This window comes from Gossypium hirsutum, chromosome D05 (assembly GCF_007990345.1).
Source record: "Gossypium hirsutum isolate 1008001.06 chromosome D05, Gossypium_hirsutum_v2.1, whole genome shotgun sequence".
In the NCBI taxonomy this organism is placed as follows: domain Eukaryota; kingdom Viridiplantae; phylum Streptophyta; class Magnoliopsida; order Malvales; family Malvaceae; genus Gossypium; species Gossypium hirsutum.
In genome coordinates, this window is record NC_053441.1 from 57,658,877 (window position 1) to 57,681,043 (window position 22,167).

General features: G+C 28.5%; 1 protein-coding gene across 6 annotated transcripts; it reads right to left on the minus strand.

The window, feature by feature from the left end:
* Nucleotides 1-356: 356 nt before the first annotated feature.
* On the minus strand, nt 357-9,439 carry LOC107903669 (receptor kinase-like protein Xa21). 6 transcript variants are annotated; one of them, XR_005913041.1, is made up of 9 exons: nt 8,795-9,439; nt 8,449-8,520; nt 7,072-7,362; nt 6,690-6,836; nt 6,485-6,556; nt 1,877-3,730; nt 1,367-1,730; nt 719-766; nt 357-609 (listed from the first exon to the last, which is right to left on the minus strand). XR_005913041.1 is itself a non-coding variant. In XM_041092251.1 (8 exons), exons 1-7 carry the CDS (start codon nt 9,339-9,341, stop codon nt 1,375-1,377), a joined length of 3,267 nt encoding a protein of 1,088 aa, XP_040948185.1. In that variant the 5' UTR covers nt 9,342-9,434; the 3' UTR covers nt 357-609; nt 1,367-1,374. The 6 variants fall into 6 exon arrangements, 5 of the variants coding, with proteins under 5 accessions (XP_040948185.1, XP_040948184.1, XP_040948187.1 ...); XM_041092251.1 differs by lacking the exon at nt 719-766 and having other exon boundaries at nt 6,762-6,836; nt 8,795-9,434; XM_041092250.1 differs by lacking the exon at nt 719-766 and having other exon boundaries at nt 8,795-9,434.
* Nucleotides 9,440-22,167: the final 12,728 nt, after the last annotated feature.

The window sequence follows — 22,167 nt, forward strand, 5'->3', positions numbered from 1 at the left end:
CCCTTAGCCCAATATTCGATTTGTTGTGGAAGTTTGACGCATAAAAATTCCTTTTTTAGAGGTTTAAATTATAAATTTTTATTAACAAAATATAAAAGAAAAAAACATGTGTAGACAAGCCAAGAAACCTTTGGGATCATACAGGTGATTTTGAGATGTTCATGGTTATTTTGGTGGAGAGGGTAAAAAAGAAACAAATGATTCATTATATATGATATAATTATGAATTTCAAGCCATATATTGTATGTTTCATCCATACAAATTTCTTGTAGCATTAAATGACTCGTAGGCTTGCTGAATTTCTTTGAAAGGCCCAAAGGCAATTTAACATTCACAAAATAATCTCTAAATAGTGTAAAGACAAATCAAATCCACAGTAGCATTAGAGTTGATTAAGCTAAGCATTGGCAAATATTACTTTGATTTTGCATGCAATATTGGCAAAACCCCCTCTTACATTAGAAAAACAACATAATCCATGAAACATTGATAGCCCAATACAAATTTCATCGAGAAAAAAGTCTCTTTGTTTTGTAGAACATGATAGTAAAGATGTGGAGTTTCGTTCTTCTTATTGGCCTCCTTTAGTTTTCCTTGATCAACAACCACTAGCCAAAAACACAATTAGATTAGATTATGAATGATACTTTCAACTATGACAATATTAAATACAAACCACTCTAAATAACTCTAAATAAATGGAAAGCAGCAAATTACCAGACGAGGCAAGCTAGCTCAATTAAGACCATTGTGTTATACTTGTCTCTGAATTGAAAAATTTAGAAGGAAATAAAGAGAAAGACTTAGAAAATACTTGAAAACAGAAAAAAAAATTATGTCATTTAAAATAAAAAATTTCTATTTAAGCCATTTAAAATTTGTAAGATTTTTAAAATTTTAAAATGATAAAGGTAAAATTGTACTTTGGCACCCCCAAAAATGATAAAACTTTGATTTAATTATTTAAAAATTATAAAAATATAGGCTATTAAAATAGTGAAATTATATTTTTACTATAGTAAAAATTACAATTTAATTTCACCCCTAAAAGGATTTTCTGGCTTCGCACCTAATAAAATCTTTGGCAAAAGACTAAAATAAAATTATACCATGAATGGAAAAAGAAACTAATAAAATCCAATCTAACAAAGAAAATAACTTGATGTCCAAAAGCTACCATAAACCGTAATTCATGGGAAGGCTTGTTGCTTATTTTATTGGTTTCCATTTTGAAAGAAGTTTGAATTTTGAAGAGAGCCTACTACGTGAAAGCAAAAGAAAAAAAAAATAGTTTATATGATTAAAATTCCAGAATAGATTAAAAATGTTGAATTAAAGATAAAATTAAGTGTACTCATTACTCACCATCTCTGTTAAAAATGTTGGATGTTGTTTAGCAACCTTTGTTTGATTTTCTTCAGCTCAACCACAACATCTTTCATATCTTTTCTTTCTTCTGGTAACTCAGCTGAACAATTCAACGCCAACTCCATGATAGATGAAATACAATTTGCTTTAACAACAATGTACTCATCCTCTCTTCTTAATAAATCAACATCTGCAATTTCTATCGCTCCTTTAGGCAATGATCTTTCCATCCAATGCCTTATACTCTCTTCTTCAACAAAAACCTTATCAGTTGGCTTTTTCTTTGTGAAAGTTTCTATAAGGACGATCCCATAACTATAGACGTCAGATTTTATAGAAACAATTCCTGCTGATCCAAATTCTGCATTTCAAGTATAATTAGAACATCATTCATCCTCAATTATTTCTAAAACGCTTATTCAAATATATATCCACATACACAAGAAACAAAAATATAAAATGCAAATTAGGAAAATAATCATACAAAAATAAAAAAAAAGAATTCACCTGGTGCCATATACCCAATAGTTGCAAGAGTCATGGTTTGCTTCATTACTTCACCTTCTCCCAACAATTTGGCAACGCCAAAATCTCCAACATGTGCAACCATGTCTTCATCTAGTAAAATATTGCTTGGTTTTATGTCACAATGAATTATAGGTGTTGGATGTCCATTGTGGAGGTGTTCTATAGCTACCGCAACATCTATCATTATGTCGACCCTTTGTATGATACCAAGGAAACAATTTTCAGAATGTAACCATTTCTCAAGGTTTCCATTAGACATGTAATCAAGCACCAAGGCTTTGAAGTCAACACTTGAGCAGTAAGTAATGACCTTCACAATATTACGATGAACTATATTAAGCATAGCATCACATTCAATGTCAAAACTCCTAAATGCTCCCTCTGTTTGCAAATTGAAAACTTTTATTGCAACTTCCATTCCATCTGAAAGCCTCCCTTTATATACATATCCAAAACTCCCTGAACCAAGCATATTGCTTTCCTCAAATCCATTAGTTGCTCGTGAAAGTTCAGCATGTGAAATTCTTCTCAGTGTCTTCAAAGACAACAAATCATCTTTAACTGGTAGAGCTGTACTCCTTTGGCATCTTCTATACATAATAGTTAAGACTATTAGTACTAGGACAATACCAATTGTTGGTAAACCATACCTAAAAGCATGCAATATAATCATTTGGGAGTTTTTGTGGATGTCATTTTTGCAAGGTGGGACTAGCAATCTAGGTGGACCACAAAGTGCACAATTATTCATGAATGATGTGCTAGAAAAGTTTGAAAAACATCCTTTGCTGGGAATTTCCCCTTCAAGTCTATTGAAAGACACATTAAAATACTTTAGATATAAAAGCTTTTCCAAAGATTTGGGAATGACTCCAGAGAGATTGTTATTGCATAAATCCAAGAATTCCAAACTAATCAATCCAGCAAATGATTCAGGGATATGACCATGTAGTATATTATTTGATAAATCTAATGAAACCAAAGTTATAAGACCCCCAAATGTGGATAAGATATCGCCCGTGAGAAGATTCCTTGATAAATTTAGTTTCAGTAGACTCCTCAAATTTCCAACATCAATAGCATGCGAATTGTGAAGATGGTTTGATGATAAATCTATTTCTAAGATATCTTTAAGATTCCACAAATTTGAAGGTATTGCGGAACTCAATTTGTTGGAATTTAAGTAAAGATATCCCAAAGAAGTAATATTACCCAAACAAGAGGGTATGGGTCCATGCAGCTTATTCAACCCTAAATACATCTTGTATAGTCTCTCCAAACCACAGAGGCTTTCTGGGATAGGCCCTTCTAATTTATTAGAGGAAAGATTTAGACCTTGCAGATTCCGCAGTCCTCCTATTGATGCTGGAATGAATCCACTTAATTTATTATGGCCAAGTTCTAAAACCAATAAGTTGGTTAAGTTACCTATTTCCATAGGAATAATGCCTTGAAGCTCACAATTATAGGCAAGAAAGAATTGAAGGGATTTTGAAAGGTTCCCAATATAAGTAGGAAGAACGCCACTCAATGGATTTCCTGAAACACCTATTTTTCTCAAATTCCTACAATTCGACAAAGAAGAAAGAAAGCTCCACTCATGATCAGTAGCAGATCCTGTGATGAAATTATTGTTTACGATTCGGAACCGTTCAAGGTGTCTTAAGTTGCCAAGTGTTTTAGGGATTGGACCAGAGAATAAGTTATGTGACAACTCTAGTTTCTTAAGCATGGAAGCATTGGAGATAGAGTTGGGAATGTTTCCGCTAAGTTTATTTCCCCACAAAAAAAGAAACTCAAGCTTTGGAGCATTGGTGATGGGTGGTAAATTACCTGTAAAATAGAATCTTTTAGTATACAAATTCACAAAATATATAATACATTAAAGTAAAAACTGTAAAACTTTAAATCAATTAAGAATAAAATTTTGGCATGGAAAAATGTGATGAAATCAATTAGAAAGTTGAGACATAATAAGAAGTTTTGAGTAGTAATTACTCATGATTTCCATAGACAAAACATATAATACACTGATAATTTTTTTAAAAATATTGTAAAACCTGAAATAAAATAAAAAATAAAAGTTTGGCATGAGAATGTGGCATCTAATCATTCTTAAAAATAAGACTAACATTGAATAATAATTAGTTATGATTTGAGAAACAAAAATGTTAAAGATGTAAACTGGTATGATTTTTATCTATTGGGTTAATTATTTATTTTATTAAATTATATATAGTGTAAAATTTAAAGATTATTATTTGCTCAAAATTTTTGTATTTTTCGTATATTTGAAATTTAATCTTTATATTTTTATTTTCTGTGATTTAGTCTCTCTACTTTTTGAATTGAAAATTTTAAGTTTATTTATTAACACTGTTAAAAAGTTTTTGTGTTAGTATGGCATTTTGAAAAATAAAATAAACTTGATATCTATATTTTTAATTATTCCAAATACTGTTTTACTATTCCAAGATAAATTATTTGTGTCTAGACCAATATCTTAAGAACTATTGTTGCATGTTTAATTATTCTAAAGAATTGTTGATTGAGTCTTAGTTGAAGTGCACTATTCTCCTATTTATGAATTGGGGAGTTGATAAAGTACTAAATTTTGATATATTTTAAAAAATTAAAAATTTATTAAAATATTTTTATAAAAATTGATTGTACCAAAATATACAATTTTAATATCAAATTTTTAATTTTTTTAAAAATATTAGCGAATATATACTTTATTTCAAGTTACACAATTTTTACTAGTTTTTAACTTTTTTTTTAAATTTTTATCGTCTTTTATAATTTCATATAATTTTTTATAATTTTTTACAATATTTACAATTTCTAACAATTTTTAATAATTTTATTATTTATTATAAATTTAAAAATTAACAAATTTTTATTTTTTTAAAACAATTATATATTTATAATGTAGTTATTTTTTATAATTTTTTTTGAAATTTAAAGATTTTTTTGGTTTTTTCTAGATGATGATGCCATCATGATGTCATCATATGCCACATGGCAATTTATAATTAGTTGACTATCTCAATCTATTTTTTTAACGTCCAATGGACTAAAACAAGAACACCTGATAATGTTAGAGACTACACTAGGAATGTTTGATAATATTAGGTACTAAAGTGGGCAAAAAAAATTAAGGACTATATTAAAAATATATCTATAATATATATAAATGCATGGATTTTGAGAAACTTTTGAAATGACAAATATATAGTCTTTGTTTTTTTTTACTATATTATTGAATTTTTTATTTTAAATATTTTTTTATTACTTTTAAGATTTATCATATGTATGGATAAAAATTTTGGTTTTACTAAAATATTTGGTTAAATAAATTCACTTTATAAAAAAATTTAGCATCCTTATAAATAACAATTTTGATTCCATTAAAAAAATTATTTAAAAATATATAATAAAAATTTAAAATTTATATTGAATCACTTTATACTTAAATTATTATTAGAAACTTTATCATACACATATGTGTATGAGAACCACGTTTTCAGAACTTAAATTTGTGTTCTAAAATAACTTATGATAAATAATTAAATGTATAATTTGAAATTATATTGAAATAAAAATAGATTAAATTGTAAGTAAAACATATATAATTTAAACATATGAATACATCAAATTAAAAATACTAAATGAATACATTTATTTATGATGATGTTGTTGTCAATTCATAAGTTGGTGTCGAGTTAATTTGTGACATCATAATTTTAAGTGATAAATTTAAGGTTTTATGTATTGATGTCGATTCAAATATCACCATAATTTTTTTAAATAAAAAACTAAAGCACCCTCAAATAATATAACTTATATTAAATATGAAAGGGTATTTTTGTAATTTCTCTAACGAGTTGGTGCCCGGTTGACTCATGACACCAACTCAATCAAAAGCTTCAATAATAATATAGATATTCACGTTTAAAAAAAGTACTTTAGTTCGAAATAATTAGGTAACAAGTAATTTTATAATTGATGAATAATTTTATAAAAATATATTTATATGATCTAATATATTATATTTATATTAATTATATATCATCTACAAACTTTGAAGATCAATTTATTAAGTATCAGGAAAAGAAAAAATGAAATTGAATTAACACTAAATCAATTTTTAGATTTTGTACAGATGATTTAATGATGATAAAAACATTATTAGCACTATTTTTGAATTAACAAAAAATTAGTGATATATTTTAATTATATTTTTTATTTTTTATTTTTAATAATATTTTTTTAATTATATGAAGTAAAATTATATTGTATACTAAAAATGGTACATATACTTTAATTAAAACTTGAAAAATTATTATATAAATTAATATATTTTAATTATATTCAACCATTTGAATAACAAAATTAAAAAAAACTAATTAGAATTATTTACTTTTTAAAGTTTAATGGAAAATAAAAAATTAAAAATAAATCAATTCATATAAATCTTATTGTTTATTATCAGATTAAAATGATAAAAGTATATGACATACATAGAAGAAACAAATTCAACACAATGTTTTTGGAGTTTGGAAAAAATTAAAGTGAAAAACATACCTTCTAAACTGTTGTTAAATAGACCTATTTCTTCGAGCGTAGTTGAATTAAAAATACTGGATGGAATCTGACCTGCACACATATTCGAAAATTGAAGTGAAATCAAACTCTTTTGCGAAAAAAATATTACCAGATAATTCATTCCAACCCAGGTAAAGCCCTTCAAGCTTGGGAAGATGTTGACACATATCATTAAGCAAACTACCTGATAGGCTATTGTTGGAGAGATCAATGGTCTTCAGAGAAGAAATGTTGAAGATCGAAGTTGGAATCTGACCTGTAAGGCCTTTAATTGCTTTAATACTAAGCATCTCCAAACCAAGAAGATTGCCGATTTCCTCGGGAATTTGACCTGCACACATAGTCGAAAAATCAAGGTGTCAAACTACCTATTTTGTTAGCATAAGTCATAGAGGTTTTCTTTTCTGTTCTACAGAAATTTGGAGATGTTTGATTTTAATACGTTTCAGCATATATATGTTTTCCATCGAATGAAATAAAAAGATTTTACTTTTGTTATCTATTACAAATCAAACTCTTTTATAAAAAAAATACTTTAAATTCAAGAAATCAAGGAAATTGATTACCTTCTAGATTATTAAACCCCAAATATAATTCTTGGAGTCGTGTTAGATTTCCAATACTTCTTGGAATGATCCCCATAAATTGATTATAGGACAACAACAAATTTTTAAGGTTGTTGCATTTGCCCATGCCAAATGGAATGTTACCAGATAATTCATTCCAACTCAGGTAAAGCCCTTCAAGCTTGGGAAGATGTTGACACATATCATTAGGCAAACTACCTGATAGGTTATTGTTGAAGAGATTAATGGTCTTCAAAGAAGAAATGTTGAAGATCGAAGTTGGAATCTGACCTGTAAAGCCTTTAATTGCTTTAATATTAAGCATTTCCAAACTAAGAAGTTTAAATCAATTAAGAATGTGATGAAATCAATTAAAAAGTTCAGACATAATAAGAAGTTTTGAGTCGTAATTAGTCATTCTGATTTGTATAGACAAAACATATAATACACTAATAATAATTAGTTTGGCATGAGAATGTGGCATCTAATCAATCTTAAAAATGAGATGACACTGAATAATAATTAGTTATGATTTGGGAAACAAAAATGTTAAAGCCATTGCTTTTAATGTAAACTAGTATGATTTTTATCTATTGGGTTAATTATTTATTTTTATGAAATTATAGTGTAAAATTTAAAGATTATTATTTGCTCAAAATTTTTGTATTTTTCGTATATTTGAAATTTAATCTTTATATTTTTTATTTTCTCTGATTTAGTCTCTCTTATTTTTGAATTGAAAATTTTAGGTTCAATTATTAACACTGTTAATTTTTTTTTTGTGTATTAGTATGACATTTTGAAAAATAAAATAAATTTGATATCTATGTTTTTAATTAATCCAAATATTGTTTTACTATTTCAAGATAAATTGTTTGTGTCTAGAGCAATATCTTAAGAACTATTGTTGCATGTTTAATTATTCTAAAGAATTATCAATTGAGTCTTAGCTTGATTGGCATGTGCGTTATTGTTAATGTAGGAGAATGTGGGTTCAAGTATGCTAAAGTGCATTATCTCCTATTTATGAATTGGGGAGTTGATATAGTACTAGAATTTGATAAATTTTAAAATATTAAAAAAAATTATAAAAATTGATTGTACCACAATATACAATTTTAATATCAAATATTTAATTTTTTTTAAAAATATTAGCGAATATATACTTTATTTCAAGTTACACAATTTTACTAGTTTTTAACTTCTTTTTTAAATTTTACCGTCTTTTATAATTTCTAGTATTTTTTTATAATTTTTACAATATTTAACAATTTCTAACAACTTTTAATAAATTTCTAAAGTATATGATCAAAATATAACAAACAAATTCAACACAATGTTTTTGGAGTTTGGAAAAAATTAAAGTGAAAAACATACCTTCTAATTTGTTGTCAAATAGACCTATTACTTCGAGCGTAGTTGAATTAAAAATACTTGATGGAATCTGACCTGCACACATAGTCGAAAATTGAAGTGAAAAGCATACCTTCTAAGCTGTTAAACTAAAAATACTTTAAGCATATTTTTTTTTCCATCAAATTAACTATTTTGCCTTGAATGAAATAAAATGCTCTTATTTTTGTTATCTATTACAAATCAAACTCTTTTATGAAAAAAATATTTTAAATTAAAGAAACAAAGAAAATTCAATATCTTCTAAGTTATTCCACTCCAAATATAATCTTCAGTGAAGAAATCTTGAAGATGGAAGATGGAACCTTACCAGATAATTGATTGAATCCCAAGTTTAAGATCTGTAAATTAGACATGTTAACAAGTGTTTCAAGGATTGTGCCTATAAAGTTATTATTTTTCATTCTCAGCCTTCGAACTCCCTGTAAGTTCCCAAGCCATGATGGAATTTCCCCATTAAGACGGTTGTAGCTTAATCGAAGGATCCTCAAACGATGCAATTGGCCCAATTCTTTAGGGAGATGGCCATAGAAATGGTTTCTACTCAAGTCGAGAGAGAGTAGAAATGAAAGATTTCCAAGGTGTGGAGGGATACTACCCCTAAGATTCATGCTTGTAAGATTCAAAGCTATAACTCTTTTATGGAGGATGCCACAAGAAACACCAATCCAATTGCAAACAGAGGTTGAGGCCGTCCAATTGTTTGCCAAGACATTTTGAGGACCGGCAATGCGATCCTTAAACTCGAGAAGTGCAAACTGATCGGAGTTGAGATTCCTGACTGTCATACCCCAGCAAAGTCCGGAACATGGTATGAATAAAGCTAAAAGAAGATGAAAGCAAGTGTTGTAGTTCATGATAGCAAGACGGAATAAGCCAAGAAAATAAAAAAAAGTAGGAAAAGGGAAGTTGAGTTGATAAAATAGTTTGGATGATGAAGAAAAGCCCAGAGAGCATGCTTTAATATGTTTTGAAGAAATTTCAAAATAAATTTCAAAATAAATTTCAAAATAAAAATTTAAAAAGGAAAGCAAAGTTTTGAAGAAATTTCAAAATAAATTTCAAGTCTTCTTCTTTAAAAAATACGTACAAAGAGCGAATTTTCAAAATTTTTCCTAAATTTTCTTCACATTACTCCACATAATCCATTAAAAATACTTAAAAAATATATTTTATTAATTACTATACATTCTTTTATTTTCAGAATAATAAATTGTTTAAAATTTGCTATTAGTCCCTATAATTTAAAAGTTAAAAAAATTCAATCCTCCTACTTTTCTAATTTAAAAATTCAATCTCTGTATAAAAGGTGTTTTTTTTGTGACCGATCACACTTAACCAATATTTAAAAATTAATAAAAAAATATTTTTTTTTGAAATTTAAAGTGATCTAAAAACATATTTTTAAGTGCTTTGGACCGTCTATTGTTGATTTCCTTATTATATTAAGTGTTTGCAATCACTCCTAATATATTGTGCTTGAGTTGTGACAAAGCCGATCATCAAATTGCCATAATGATCTATTGATGCTGAAATTGAAGTTTTTGTTATATTGATAGAGCTTGTCCTTCAACGCGTACAACGTGTTTGTTATTTTTCTCCCTTCAAATTGTATGATCTTATTCATTAAATGAATTAATGAATTTCCCTTTTAAAAAGATATATTTTTAAAAATTAAATACTTTATAAAATATTTAAAAATTTGTAAGCCTTAAAACAATCAACAAAATATTTTTGAAATTTTATAAATATATTTTAAAACTATAGTAACGCTACAAAATATATATATTTACTAATTATATGCACCTTTTTTTATTTTTTTTTCCTAACATATCATTATTTTCAACACTATCGTAATCCTGTTTTGATAATTCCCTTTCCATACATCCTTTTTCTACATAGAATTTCAAAAGAAAATGTGAATTAATGTAAACGTGAGAAGACTTAATTACATTTATTAGTTTATCAATCAAAACTTAATTAGAATCCATCAATATTTCACACATCAAAAACCCAAACATAAAATTCACTTTTAAATTATTTGAAGATACATTTGTATTATAGGAAATCGATTAAATTAGTCTTTTATTATTAAATGTATTATTTTAATCTTTGTATTAGGTATGAATGATATCTCCTAAATTGAAGCCAGAGCTATTCTTGAAAGACTGAAATTAGGATTCAGATGTGTTGAGATGGAAAGTGACAACACAATGTTGATTGAAACTATTTGTAACGGGTTGACTACAATAAGTAGTGCTGCCGAAGTAAGACAGATTCACGATTGGTGTTCCAAAAATTGGGAAGTCAAATTTAGACATATTCAGCGGAATGCCAATAAAGTTGTTGATTGCATAGCTAAGGCAAATGGAGGCGTAATTGAGCAGCTGGTTATCTTGGAAGATCCTCTGCATTATGTGAGATGGTAGCTTGAAGAAGATATTAGACAGTCACTAGTGACTGATGATAATTTTCATTTGGACTGATGAGCGCTTAATTTTCTAAGCTTATGTTCAACAAAAAAAATTTTAACTACGTTTAAATTGTAATAGAGTTAACATTTAGTGTTTAAAAAATATCTTAAAAATTATTATTTTTTCCAATTGCAGTTCAATTCCACAAATATCGACAATGAACCCGGACATAAAAATTATAGAAAAAAAACACATCTATTATCAAACCAACAATCCATGTCTAAACTTAAATTAACAAAATTTGCCACGCAACGCCCAGTACACTATTATATATATACTAGATTTATTCTAGATGCACATGTTTTATTATATTTAAAAATTAAAATATATGGTTGACTAAGTGTTAGTTGAGTTAGTATTGCTATTATTGTCAGTGTAAGGAAATGTGAGTTTAATTGCGCTCAAATGTGTTTTATCCTCCAATTCAAGGGTTAGGAAAAGGTTATTGATAATTAAGTTATACCAACTTTTATAATATTAAAAAAAGGATTTATAAATAATATAAGGAAAAGAAAGAAAGAGAAACATATTCATATTGATGGGCTCTTTCAATATTAGACTTTTTTTTCTATCACAAGTAAAAATATCAAAGGTGATAATAATTAAATTATAAAATTTAAATTGAGAAAATAGGGGATTGAGTTTATAAGTTTTAAAGTATAAAGAATGAATTTATAACTAAGAACATATTTTAACCACATAATAAAATAAGTTATGGAGAGGATCATGTAAAATAATGACCTGAATAATTTTAAACGTCTCATCCTTGCAAAAATGAAATAATAGAAAAGAAATAAGTGTTGGGTGTAGTGGCAATGTACATCATACTTCTAAGGGGAGATTAGGGTTTTAGACAAGGGAAGAATTTTAAACTTGCTCTTTTCTCTAGAACTCAACGCAAACCTCAAATTTATCTTTTTAAAAGAATTTAAAAATATGTATATAAAAGGTGATTTTTTTACCGATCACACTTAACAAAATTTTAAAAAAAAATGAAATTTAAAGTGATCTAAAAACATATTTTTAAGTGCTTTAGACCATCCTGTGCTGATTTCTTTAGTAATTTGATTTGTTCAATATAGATTTTGGTAACTTAAAACAAAATTAATAAAAAATTATTTTTTTAGATATCTTTTTAATGTTTAATAATAAGTTAATTTATAAAATATACTTTCATTGGACACAGGGCCTCCAAGGCGGTGAACCACTAATCAAATTAATTTTGAGATACTTAAATTTGTTTTCATCAATTAAGAAATTAAAAAATTTGTTGAGACCTCATGATTATGTTTTATAATTTCAGGCTTATCAACTATTTTGAAAAACAACAAAACGTCTTACACCAAAAACTAAAAAATAAAAACGTCGACATTAAATTTGTTGGCATGCAATCAATTTTAAGATGGTTTTTGGAGTTATATATCACCTTAGCATTGACTTACTTTTCTACAGTTTGTCTTCTCCAACAAGTTAAATATTTCAATTTTAACAACATTGACAGGTCTTTGGGGTAGAGTCGAGCAAAACTCAATATAGGCTGAGTTGGCATGGCCAAGTCGAGTCGACTTGTTCAAATTATTTAAATTCGTAAATTTTAGGGTGCAATTAGAATTTTTTGTTTTGAGATGCTAATTAGATTAAAAAATTTCAGTTGCTAAAACAAAAAAATTGTATTTAAAAAGGCATAAATTAAATAATTAAGTTTTTCGAGTTTCCATTTAATCAAAGGTTAAAAGGACTAAATTGAAGCTTTTTATTTTTAAGAAAGGCTGAATGACAAATTGCCCAAAGCCCATGGCCCTAGCTATACAACTAACTTTTCTATGATTAGTCCTTGGTTTGCTTTGGGTGAAATCTTCCAACTAGCCTCATCCTTGGTTTTACTTTCCAACAATTAGTGTATCGCGGGTTTTGTTTTCTTTAAAAAATATTTGTGGATATTAGGAGATAATGAAAATTATTTTACTATTAAATTTTAATAAAACTGGAAAATAAGTAATTTATTTTAAGAGATCACAATTAAACGTTAGATTTCCCCTTTTTAAATTTTAAATTTTTTTTGACAATTGCATAATATTTTGAGCGTTGTAGGAATGCCATAATATAACTTTCCCTACGCATAATCGACTCTTGAGCATGATGGATCCTAGACCTTCTCCTCTATTCTCGTACCACAAATTGCTTCAAGTGTGGGTTCGAACAATCACAAATTAAACGCAAAACCAAAAATGATTTATTACTTTCAATAGCAAAGTAATTCTCTCTCAATAGAAACCAATAGAATTGTAATTCCTAGAAAATAAAATTTATTTTTTGAAAATATATTCTCACTACTTTCTAGCAGAATAACAATATGTGAAACTTATGTCTTGTGTTAATAGCTCTACCAGTACTATCTATTTATAGGGAGAGACACGAGAATCCTGGTTGAATTAGTAAAACACGAATAATATTTATTTCATAGAAAACAATATTCCACCCTAAGTAGATCAAGTTTGTATGACGCATGGATCAAAGCTCAATCTAGGAGAAAAAAAACAAAGGAATTTTCATTGTAAAGAAAATTTGAGATTGTACTATTTTCAAAGTTATAAATAAAATTATACGCCAAATTTTCAAGTCAATTTTCAACTCCAATTTTGTATGCACAAATTTCTAATACACTTGGTGGGACATTCTTTGACTTTTATCTATTCTCTCAAAAAGTTAAAGTTCAAAGTTACATTAAACTCAAAGAAGATATTCATTAGTAAACCACCTCACAAGCCTGCTCAAGCTAATCCTACAACTCGTTCCACTTCATCATCAAACACCAATATTCTTGCTTATCCTTATGGAATTAAACAGTCTCATTTTCTGCATTTTGGGTACACACTTAGTTTTGTTTGATGCTAAAACAGTCCCCGAGCACTCCAAAACCTATAATTGAACAAATAATACTAATTTAATCTTACATAACATGATCCCAAATTGAAATTGTATTGAGGTTTTAACCCATAAGTGACTAAACCTTACCTTCAACCGATGAACAGTAATTCCCACACAAACTAAGACTCCAATTGGAGATTACGAGCCATTGAATCCTCCCCTAATTGGCATAAACAAAACACTTCAAAAGAAAGTTAACAAATGGAGACAAATCACTTATCTAAAACTTACCGAACGATCACAGAAAAACGTGGAGTGACACGAGGCAGAGTGGGAAAAGAAAAATCAAGAGGATGAAGGGTGAAAGAGAGCAAAAATTCGGTAGCAATGAAGAGAAAAACAGCAAGAAAGTGGAGGGATTTTAGGGAAAGTAAAAAAAAAGATGAATAGAATATTTGATAACTACCCAATCCCTTATTTCTCTCTATCAAACTCCCCACTAAATCCACTACTCGAATTTTTAATCCATCTCAAACTCTCCTGGACGCACGAGCAAAAAATAATGACCATGCCAAAATTTAAACAAAAGACCTCCTTCACACCAACACTCCACTTATCCACCAGACCAATAGGCTCATTCTTTTAATTATTTTCCAACTTTTACTTAAAAGCCTACTGACCAAAGATAGGGCTTATTCATAAAAATACCAAATTTTGCCCAAGACCTGGCTTGAACTTGGGACCTCTCAAACACACCCAGAACACATAACCACTAAAGCAGACAGAAATTTTGTGTCACACATTCACAATACCCAAAATTAAAATTTTAGGGCGTTACAAAAACACATTAAACAATATCGCATAAAACAATCACAGTCAGATAACAATTCAGAATGTCGATTTTACAATTTAACCACCAATAGTATCATAGTATTCACAGTTGTAATTTCAGAATATCAAATTTCCACATCATTCACAATATTCACACATATATAAATATATCATAATAGAATTCTAGATTTGTATGCACATGATTTAGAAGATGCCATACAATTTTGGGTTTTAACAGAATAAATCCTACCCCACATTACATACCATAATGGGAGTTCCCCTAAACTCCCTTCTCCAACACACTAGGTTGTGGATAAACCACTATTGGTTCACAAATAATAACTGTCATTTGGCTGTGGACACATAGCAAGTCCCCGCAATTGGATTCTAGATTTGGTTGTGGATTCACAGCAAAAAAATCCTACAAATGAAGCCTGCTTTTGCCTGTACATTATACAACATATACCCGCAGTTGGAATCTGTCTTTGGCTGTGGATGCAGTGTAACACCTCAAACTCGACCTAGACGTTATGGCTAAATCTTGATGATTTACTTTAACTCGCTAGAAAGCCCACGAATTTACTTTAAAATCATGTGGTTAAACTAGTGTTCACTTTGATAAATCGTTTTCCAGTTTTAGAGAAAATTCTTGTTAAAACTGTTACTTTATTACAATAAAACATTGAAGTAATTGTATCATTTTGTAGTGGAATCTACTAAGCTATAAGGTTTTGAAAATCGTGATTTAGTTTGAAACAAATCATTTTGCAAATAGAAATTTAATACTACTTAATTTGGAAAAGCACGCTAAAACGAAAGCAAAGTCCAAAATAATTTACTGTTTGAAATTCTAAAAAGCCCAAATTAGTCATAAAGTCTATTTAAACCAATTTATCGAAAGTGTAACACCCTAAACCCGGCCTGTATGTTATGGCCAAATCTAGATGTGTTACGAAAAAAAGTTTATAAAACGACTTCCTTGTTATTGGCAAATCATCGTAGCCATTATTACTTAGTATATCTGATTTGTTTGGAAAACTTATTGATATACTTATTTGATTTAAAATCGTTGCTCACTTACGCCTTTTTATTAAACCAAATATTTTGCAGCGGAGTTTCTTTAAAACATCATATTTTGGAAAATCAAATTGTTTCTTGAAAATCGTTATTTTAGAAAAGTTGTCATTTTCAGAAAAATTATTTTATCAGTTGTTATGCTGAGAAAACAAAATAAAATCCAAAACCAAAAATAGTCCCAAAAAGTCTAGAGAGTCCCAAAATGACAATACTCTTAAAACTAGACAAGTTTAAACTAATTTTAAAAGAATGAAATTTTACAGAAATGTGGACACCACTGAGCTTCCGTCGCACCGACCCACCTAAATCTGAGGGTTACTTGAACAGAATAAACAAACAGAGAGTGAGTTTTGAAACTTAGTGTCTAACGCGTATATAAACAAAAATTCAGAATCAATCTCATGCAGAACAGATACAAGTGTAAACCTTTTATAAAATTAGAATTATACAGATACAAATATGCAACATCCTACCCTCATCCTCTACACACCAACTCCGACCATTCTATCACACCACGTGGGGTATAAAATACCCACCCAGCCCTACACACCGTATAGTATTTATATGACACTTTTTGGAATAATCGCAGCAGAGTTGCCAGTATATAGGCGAGATATCACCTCACACAGAACACTTCCTCCTCATAATACAAATCCCGCCCCATAGCCAGATACAGACAAAATATCATGTAAAATAAATTAACAGATACTAGAGTTAACATATCACGCATGAGCGTATAATAGATATTACACATGCTTATGCATAACAAAATAGATCATACATATTGTATTCCATAATACTCATATAAATGTTATTTACGTCAATCTCAATCTAATAGAGTAGCTGATTTCATGCTTTAACTCTTATACCACACATACAGACCCTATAGAAGGCCCACAGTTGATCGAGACAACATGTATGTCCCTAGGGAAAAAATTTGTAATTTGGGCCCATATGCATGTATGAGCCCACACACCCAAAATGGCCTTGCCCATGTGGCTCACCTACCTAGCACTCAGCCCATACGGTCCAAAATGGCCTAGGTCGTGTGTCACACATAGTCGCATGTTGCACACAGCCTACCACATAGCGAGTCACAAAACCGTTTGGAGTTGACAAGCCCAATTTTTGGCTTTCGTCAATCGTCATTTTCTTACGTTTTCATTACACACTTGGTTTGATTCTGACCCAAAAGCAACCCTAAGTCCACCGAAACCTAAAAATAGCATTCCAATGCCCAATTTCAGTGAACATTTACAAAACTTAAACAAAAACTATCCAAAAACATAGCCTCACAATAGCATCCAATGCACTCGCACACTTACCGTCAACGAATAGGAAACACCCAACACTCAATTCGTTGGCGGAGCACCAATTATGATAATGCAAAAATTTTATGGATTCTCAACACTATCGATCCAAATGTAAGATTGATGCTTTCCAATTATGATAATGCAAAAATTTTATGGGATGGTTTACATGAATTTTTGTTGTTGTCAACGATCAATGTATTCAATAATTAAAAGAAAATATTAGTCGTTGTTAGAAAACCAATACTATGAGTGTTGTAGTTTATTTCAGTAAATTAAAGGTTTTGTGGGATGAACTAGACAATCATGAACAATTGATTTATTGCAAGTGTGGACAATGTTTATGTAACTTAGGGAAGACGGATGAACAATGTCGTGAGCATGATCGACTTCATCAATTACTTCTTGCTCTCTATTCTAATTGTTATGCTCAAACTAGGTTTACATTGTTTTACCAAGATCCTTTGCCTTCCTTAAATCAGGCATTCCAACAAATTACTTAGGAGGAACATGTACGTGGAATTACACTGATTAAGGAAGAGAAGTCTGATATTTTAGGCTTTGCTTTGCATACAGAAGGTCATAACAAAGGCCGAGCTAATTGTATTGATAAGTCAACCTTGTTGTGCACTCATTGCTATCGCAAAAGGCATGAGATGGCTACCTATTTTGAATTACATAGCCACTTGGATTGGCGGCTTAAGAAGTATGGGAAGCCAGAGAAGAAAAGTGATGATCGTGGTGGTAAGACAAGTGCACATCTTCCACGTAAGTATTTTATTTCAAAGGATCACAATTAAACATTAGATTTCTCATTTTTAAATTTTTTTATTTTTTTAACAACTACGTAATTAACGAGTACCAATTTTGGGTGTTGTAGGGGTTCTATAACTTTCCCTATATGTAATCGACTCTTGCACCCACTTTTTTTCTCTAGAATTCAATGCAAACCTTAAATTTATCTTTTTAAAAGAATTTTAAAATCTCTTTATAAAAGACGATTTTTTTAGGTGACCAATCACAGTTAAGAAAAACAAATCGGTGGCAACTCCTTTCTAATAAATGTAAAAAACTTTTTAAACAAAATAAGGTTGAAATAATCTAGTTGTCGTTATACTTTGATAAAATTTTAGATTTAGTCCTTATACTTAAAAGGTTAAAAATTAAGTCTTGTTTTTATTTAAAAATCTTAGTCCTATCGTTAATATTGTTTTTTTTTGTCAAAATTTGTCAAGTTGACATATTAATTAGGTTTCTCTTATATATCGTGGTATATGACTAACACAAAATAAACAAGTTGACAAATTCTACAAAAAATATCAAAGATGATAATAGTTTAATTAAAATTTTTAAATTAAAAAAGTAAGGGATTAAATTTATAACTTTTAAAGTATAATGAATGAAATTATTGAAATACAAGAACTAACAACATATTTTAAAAATATTACTAGTAAATTATATATCTACAACAAGAATTGTAACCTCTTATATTATATTCTTGTATTTATTTTTGCATCTTTCATAATATGATTTATTAATTTTAATATTTTTATAGAATAATATGCTTTAAATAGTTTTTTGTATCATTTATAAAAATTATAATAAACTTACAAAATAATTTAATGATATTTAATTATTAATCGAAAAAAATGATATCATATATATTATGTATATATTAAGATTCCAAATCATTAATTATATATCTACGCATTATAATAAATTCATCTTTCAAAATTTTCCTTATAATTAAAGCATAAATTATATTTATAATAATATAAATATATTCTATCATAAATATTCTTTCAAATATTTTTTAATGTTTAATAATAAGTTAATTTATAAAATATTCTTTCAGTAAATTAACGTGATGAGATCGTTAGGTGCTTGGATTTGGTGAAGGGGGATGAAGAGAAAAGGGATGGAAGTGAATAAAAATGTTGAGAAATGGAAAGGGTTAGCGAGGGAAGCCGCCATGAAAGGTGGTTCAATGGATATGAACCTTCAAGCTTTTGTGGATGATGTTACTCAAGGTTGTTGCAAGTAAATTTAAAAATGTTTTTAAATTATTTTTTTGTTAAAAAAACATTTTTTACTTTTTTATGTGGCATGCCACATTATCATACTATCATGTGACAATTTCTGGTGATTTCTGTCCGCAACATTAGTCAAATCAACCGTTAAATCGTTCAACTCACAGTTTTTGTTAAATGAAGAGGTTAATTGATTTTTTTTTTGGAATCATTGAGTACTCAATTGGTGCACTTTTTTCATAAAGGCTAAATTAATTTTTTAATTTGTTATTGTTGAAGGCTATAGCAATAAAAAAATTGAGGTAAAAAAATATTAGAGCTAAATTTGTCATTATGCCTAAAATGTAAAACCAAAATTTTTTCAAAATGAAAAAAAATGGAAAATCGCAAATTCTGTCGCATATTTTTGCTTAAAATTATAGTTTTGGTCACCAATCTTTTGAAGTAAATATAGGTCACCAATATTATCAATTTGTTACTTTGTAATAACTCACCTTAAGTTATACCCCGACGCACGAAAGGATTAAATGACATTGGGATACCATCAAACTTGTATCTTAAATACACATTTACCCCTAATTTTATCACATTCTTCTTAATTGGTATTTATGGTTTAGAAAATTTTACAAATATATTATTTTTTAAGAAATTATAAGAAGATTACAAAAATTCCAAAATAATATAAAAAAGCTAAGGAAAACCTAGAAATTCAAAAAAAAAAAGTGGACATTGAATTTGCTGTTTCACATTAAATTTTTGGAGAAGTAGAATTTTCTAACTTATTTTCCATCAACTTCACTTCAATTTTCAATCACAATCTATTGCATTCAAGAGCACCACATCTTTTTGGATGAAACAAACCTCTCAATTTTAAGATAAACGGAATCAATTGCATTCAAGAGCACCACGTCTTTTTGGATGAAACAAAGCTCTCAATTTTAGGATAAACGGGTCTTTAGGGTTATAAATTGAGGTCCTTTTCCACAATTGCGGGTGACTCGTTGATAATAACCTCAACATTTCTGTATCACATTTAATTCAATTCCACATTCAATTTTTAGTTTTTAGAGAGATGATTGGGTTACAACAATGGTTTGAAGTGAAGATATTTCAAAACAAGATGAATACTCTACCAATAGTCATAATTTAAAATTCAGGTTATGTTTCATTTCAGCTAAGTTAAATGTTAAGATTGAGGTTAAACCTTTTAGAGGTTGCTCGCAAAAGGATCAAACTTTTATAAAATTGTTTAAATGAAGGTCAAACCTCTTAAAATAGACAAATAAGGGCCTAACCTTTTAAAAGGTGTTCAAATAAGGGTTTCTCAAATTTTGTATATCAGGTTATGTATTTTACTCTAAACACATCGACATTTACCTATTTTTTCTATAAATTGGGTTGAAGTGCATGAAAAACCCTTATTTAAGCACTTCTGTAAAGGTTAAACTCTTATTTGACTATTTTGAAAGGTTTGATCCTTATATAAGCAACCTCTAAAAGATTGAGCACTAATTTGACAAGATTGAGAAATACCTAAATTTGTTTTCATGAATCAAGAAAATAAAAAAGAAATGTTGAGAAATATTTTAGAGATTCTTAGCTTTGACAAGTTCCCTCCATCATCTTCCTGCCTCCAGTCCCACCTCTTCTCTTATGCTCCTCCCAGCTTCTTGCTTTTTGTGTGTTGAAAATTCAAAGGAACAAAATATCAACCTACATCATAAGGCACGATTGCCAGAACTTTACTTTCTAGCCTGTCGATCCGATCCAATGAAAGAAGAACAAAGAGTCTCAAGATCTGTCAACTTTATTTCATTTTCATTTTCTTTGTCATTTTCTATGTTTCATGTCGAATACAATGAAAGAACATAGAAAAATGTTGCCTATTTATTTCCCAATCATCATGAAATTACTTGCCATAGACTTAGAATTTTCTCACCAATTTTCAAGCAATCTGACATGATTTCTCAATCACAATTAATTGAATTCAAGATCTTTTTAGATGACACAAACATTTCAATTTTAACACAAACCAATATTTAGGTTGTACTTCAGTGCTTGACAAGCACTTTCACATTTGTGGGATAAGAACTCTTAACATTTTAGGATCACATTTAATTCAATTGCATTTAAGACCTCACGATTTTATTCTATAATTTCAGTCTTATCAGCCTTTTCGGAAACAATAAAACGTCGACATTAAATTTGTTGTTGATGCATTCAATTTTTTGAGGGGTCTTTGGAGTTATATGTGACTTTAGCATTGACTGACTTTTTTATAATTAATCTTTTATAATATATCAATTTTAATAACATCGACATGTTTTTTAGTAGGGTCGAGCAAAACCCAATTAAAACCGATGATATTGGCTTAGTTGACTCGGTCAAGTCCATTAGATTGATAAAATCAATTTTAAAATCAGTTATAATGGATTAAGGTAATTAATTATCGAGTAATGAAATACATAATCAAATCAATTGATTTTGTTAGAAACTAAAAGAAAATGAGATAAGCTGAAAACTGATTGCCCTTTATTAAAATTAACGAATCCGCCTTTTACGTATTAGATAATACGAACATCACATATATAATAAGAAAAATTACGTATGATTATTTATTATCATAAAAGGTTAGTTTAAATTTAAAATAATCTAATATGTTTATTGAACTTCAACTATTAAATAAAGTATAAGCTAAATAAGTATAAATATTCTAGAAACCATTTCTAACTGATGATAGGCTAATTCGATTAATTTATAAAAACTACATAGTAGGGTTATAGTCCTCAAACTACACCTAATTTAATAACATTTATAGTTTTTTTTTAGCCTTAAACATTTATAGTTTTTTGTTAATTTGGTCCTTACTCTTTAAAATTACATAAAAATTGCAAAAAAAAAATTAAAATTAATTTTTTTTCATAATTTTAATAACATTTATAGTTTTTTTTTGTGTGTGTGGTTTGGTAACTTATCAACTCGACTCTCACTTGTAACCAACTTTTCTAACCTTTTTCGTACCCTTAACCTAAGTCCCGTTACAACTTTCTAAAGACCTCTTTATTAGTGTATCATGTCGGTTTGTTTTATAAT

Coding starts and splice junctions, on each gene's coding strand:
- LOC107903669 (XM_041092250.1), bottom strand. CDS start 9,341: ATGAACTACAACACTTGCTTTCATCTTCTTTTAGCTTTATTCATACCA. Junction 8,521..8,794: donor GGGATTCAATCAATTATCTG/GTAAGGTTCCAT, acceptor CTATGTGTGCAG/GTCAGATTCCATCAAGTATT. Junction 6,837..7,071: donor GGGGTTTAATAATCTAGAAG/GTAATCAATTTC, acceptor CTATGTGTGCAG/GTCAAATTCCCGAGGAAATC.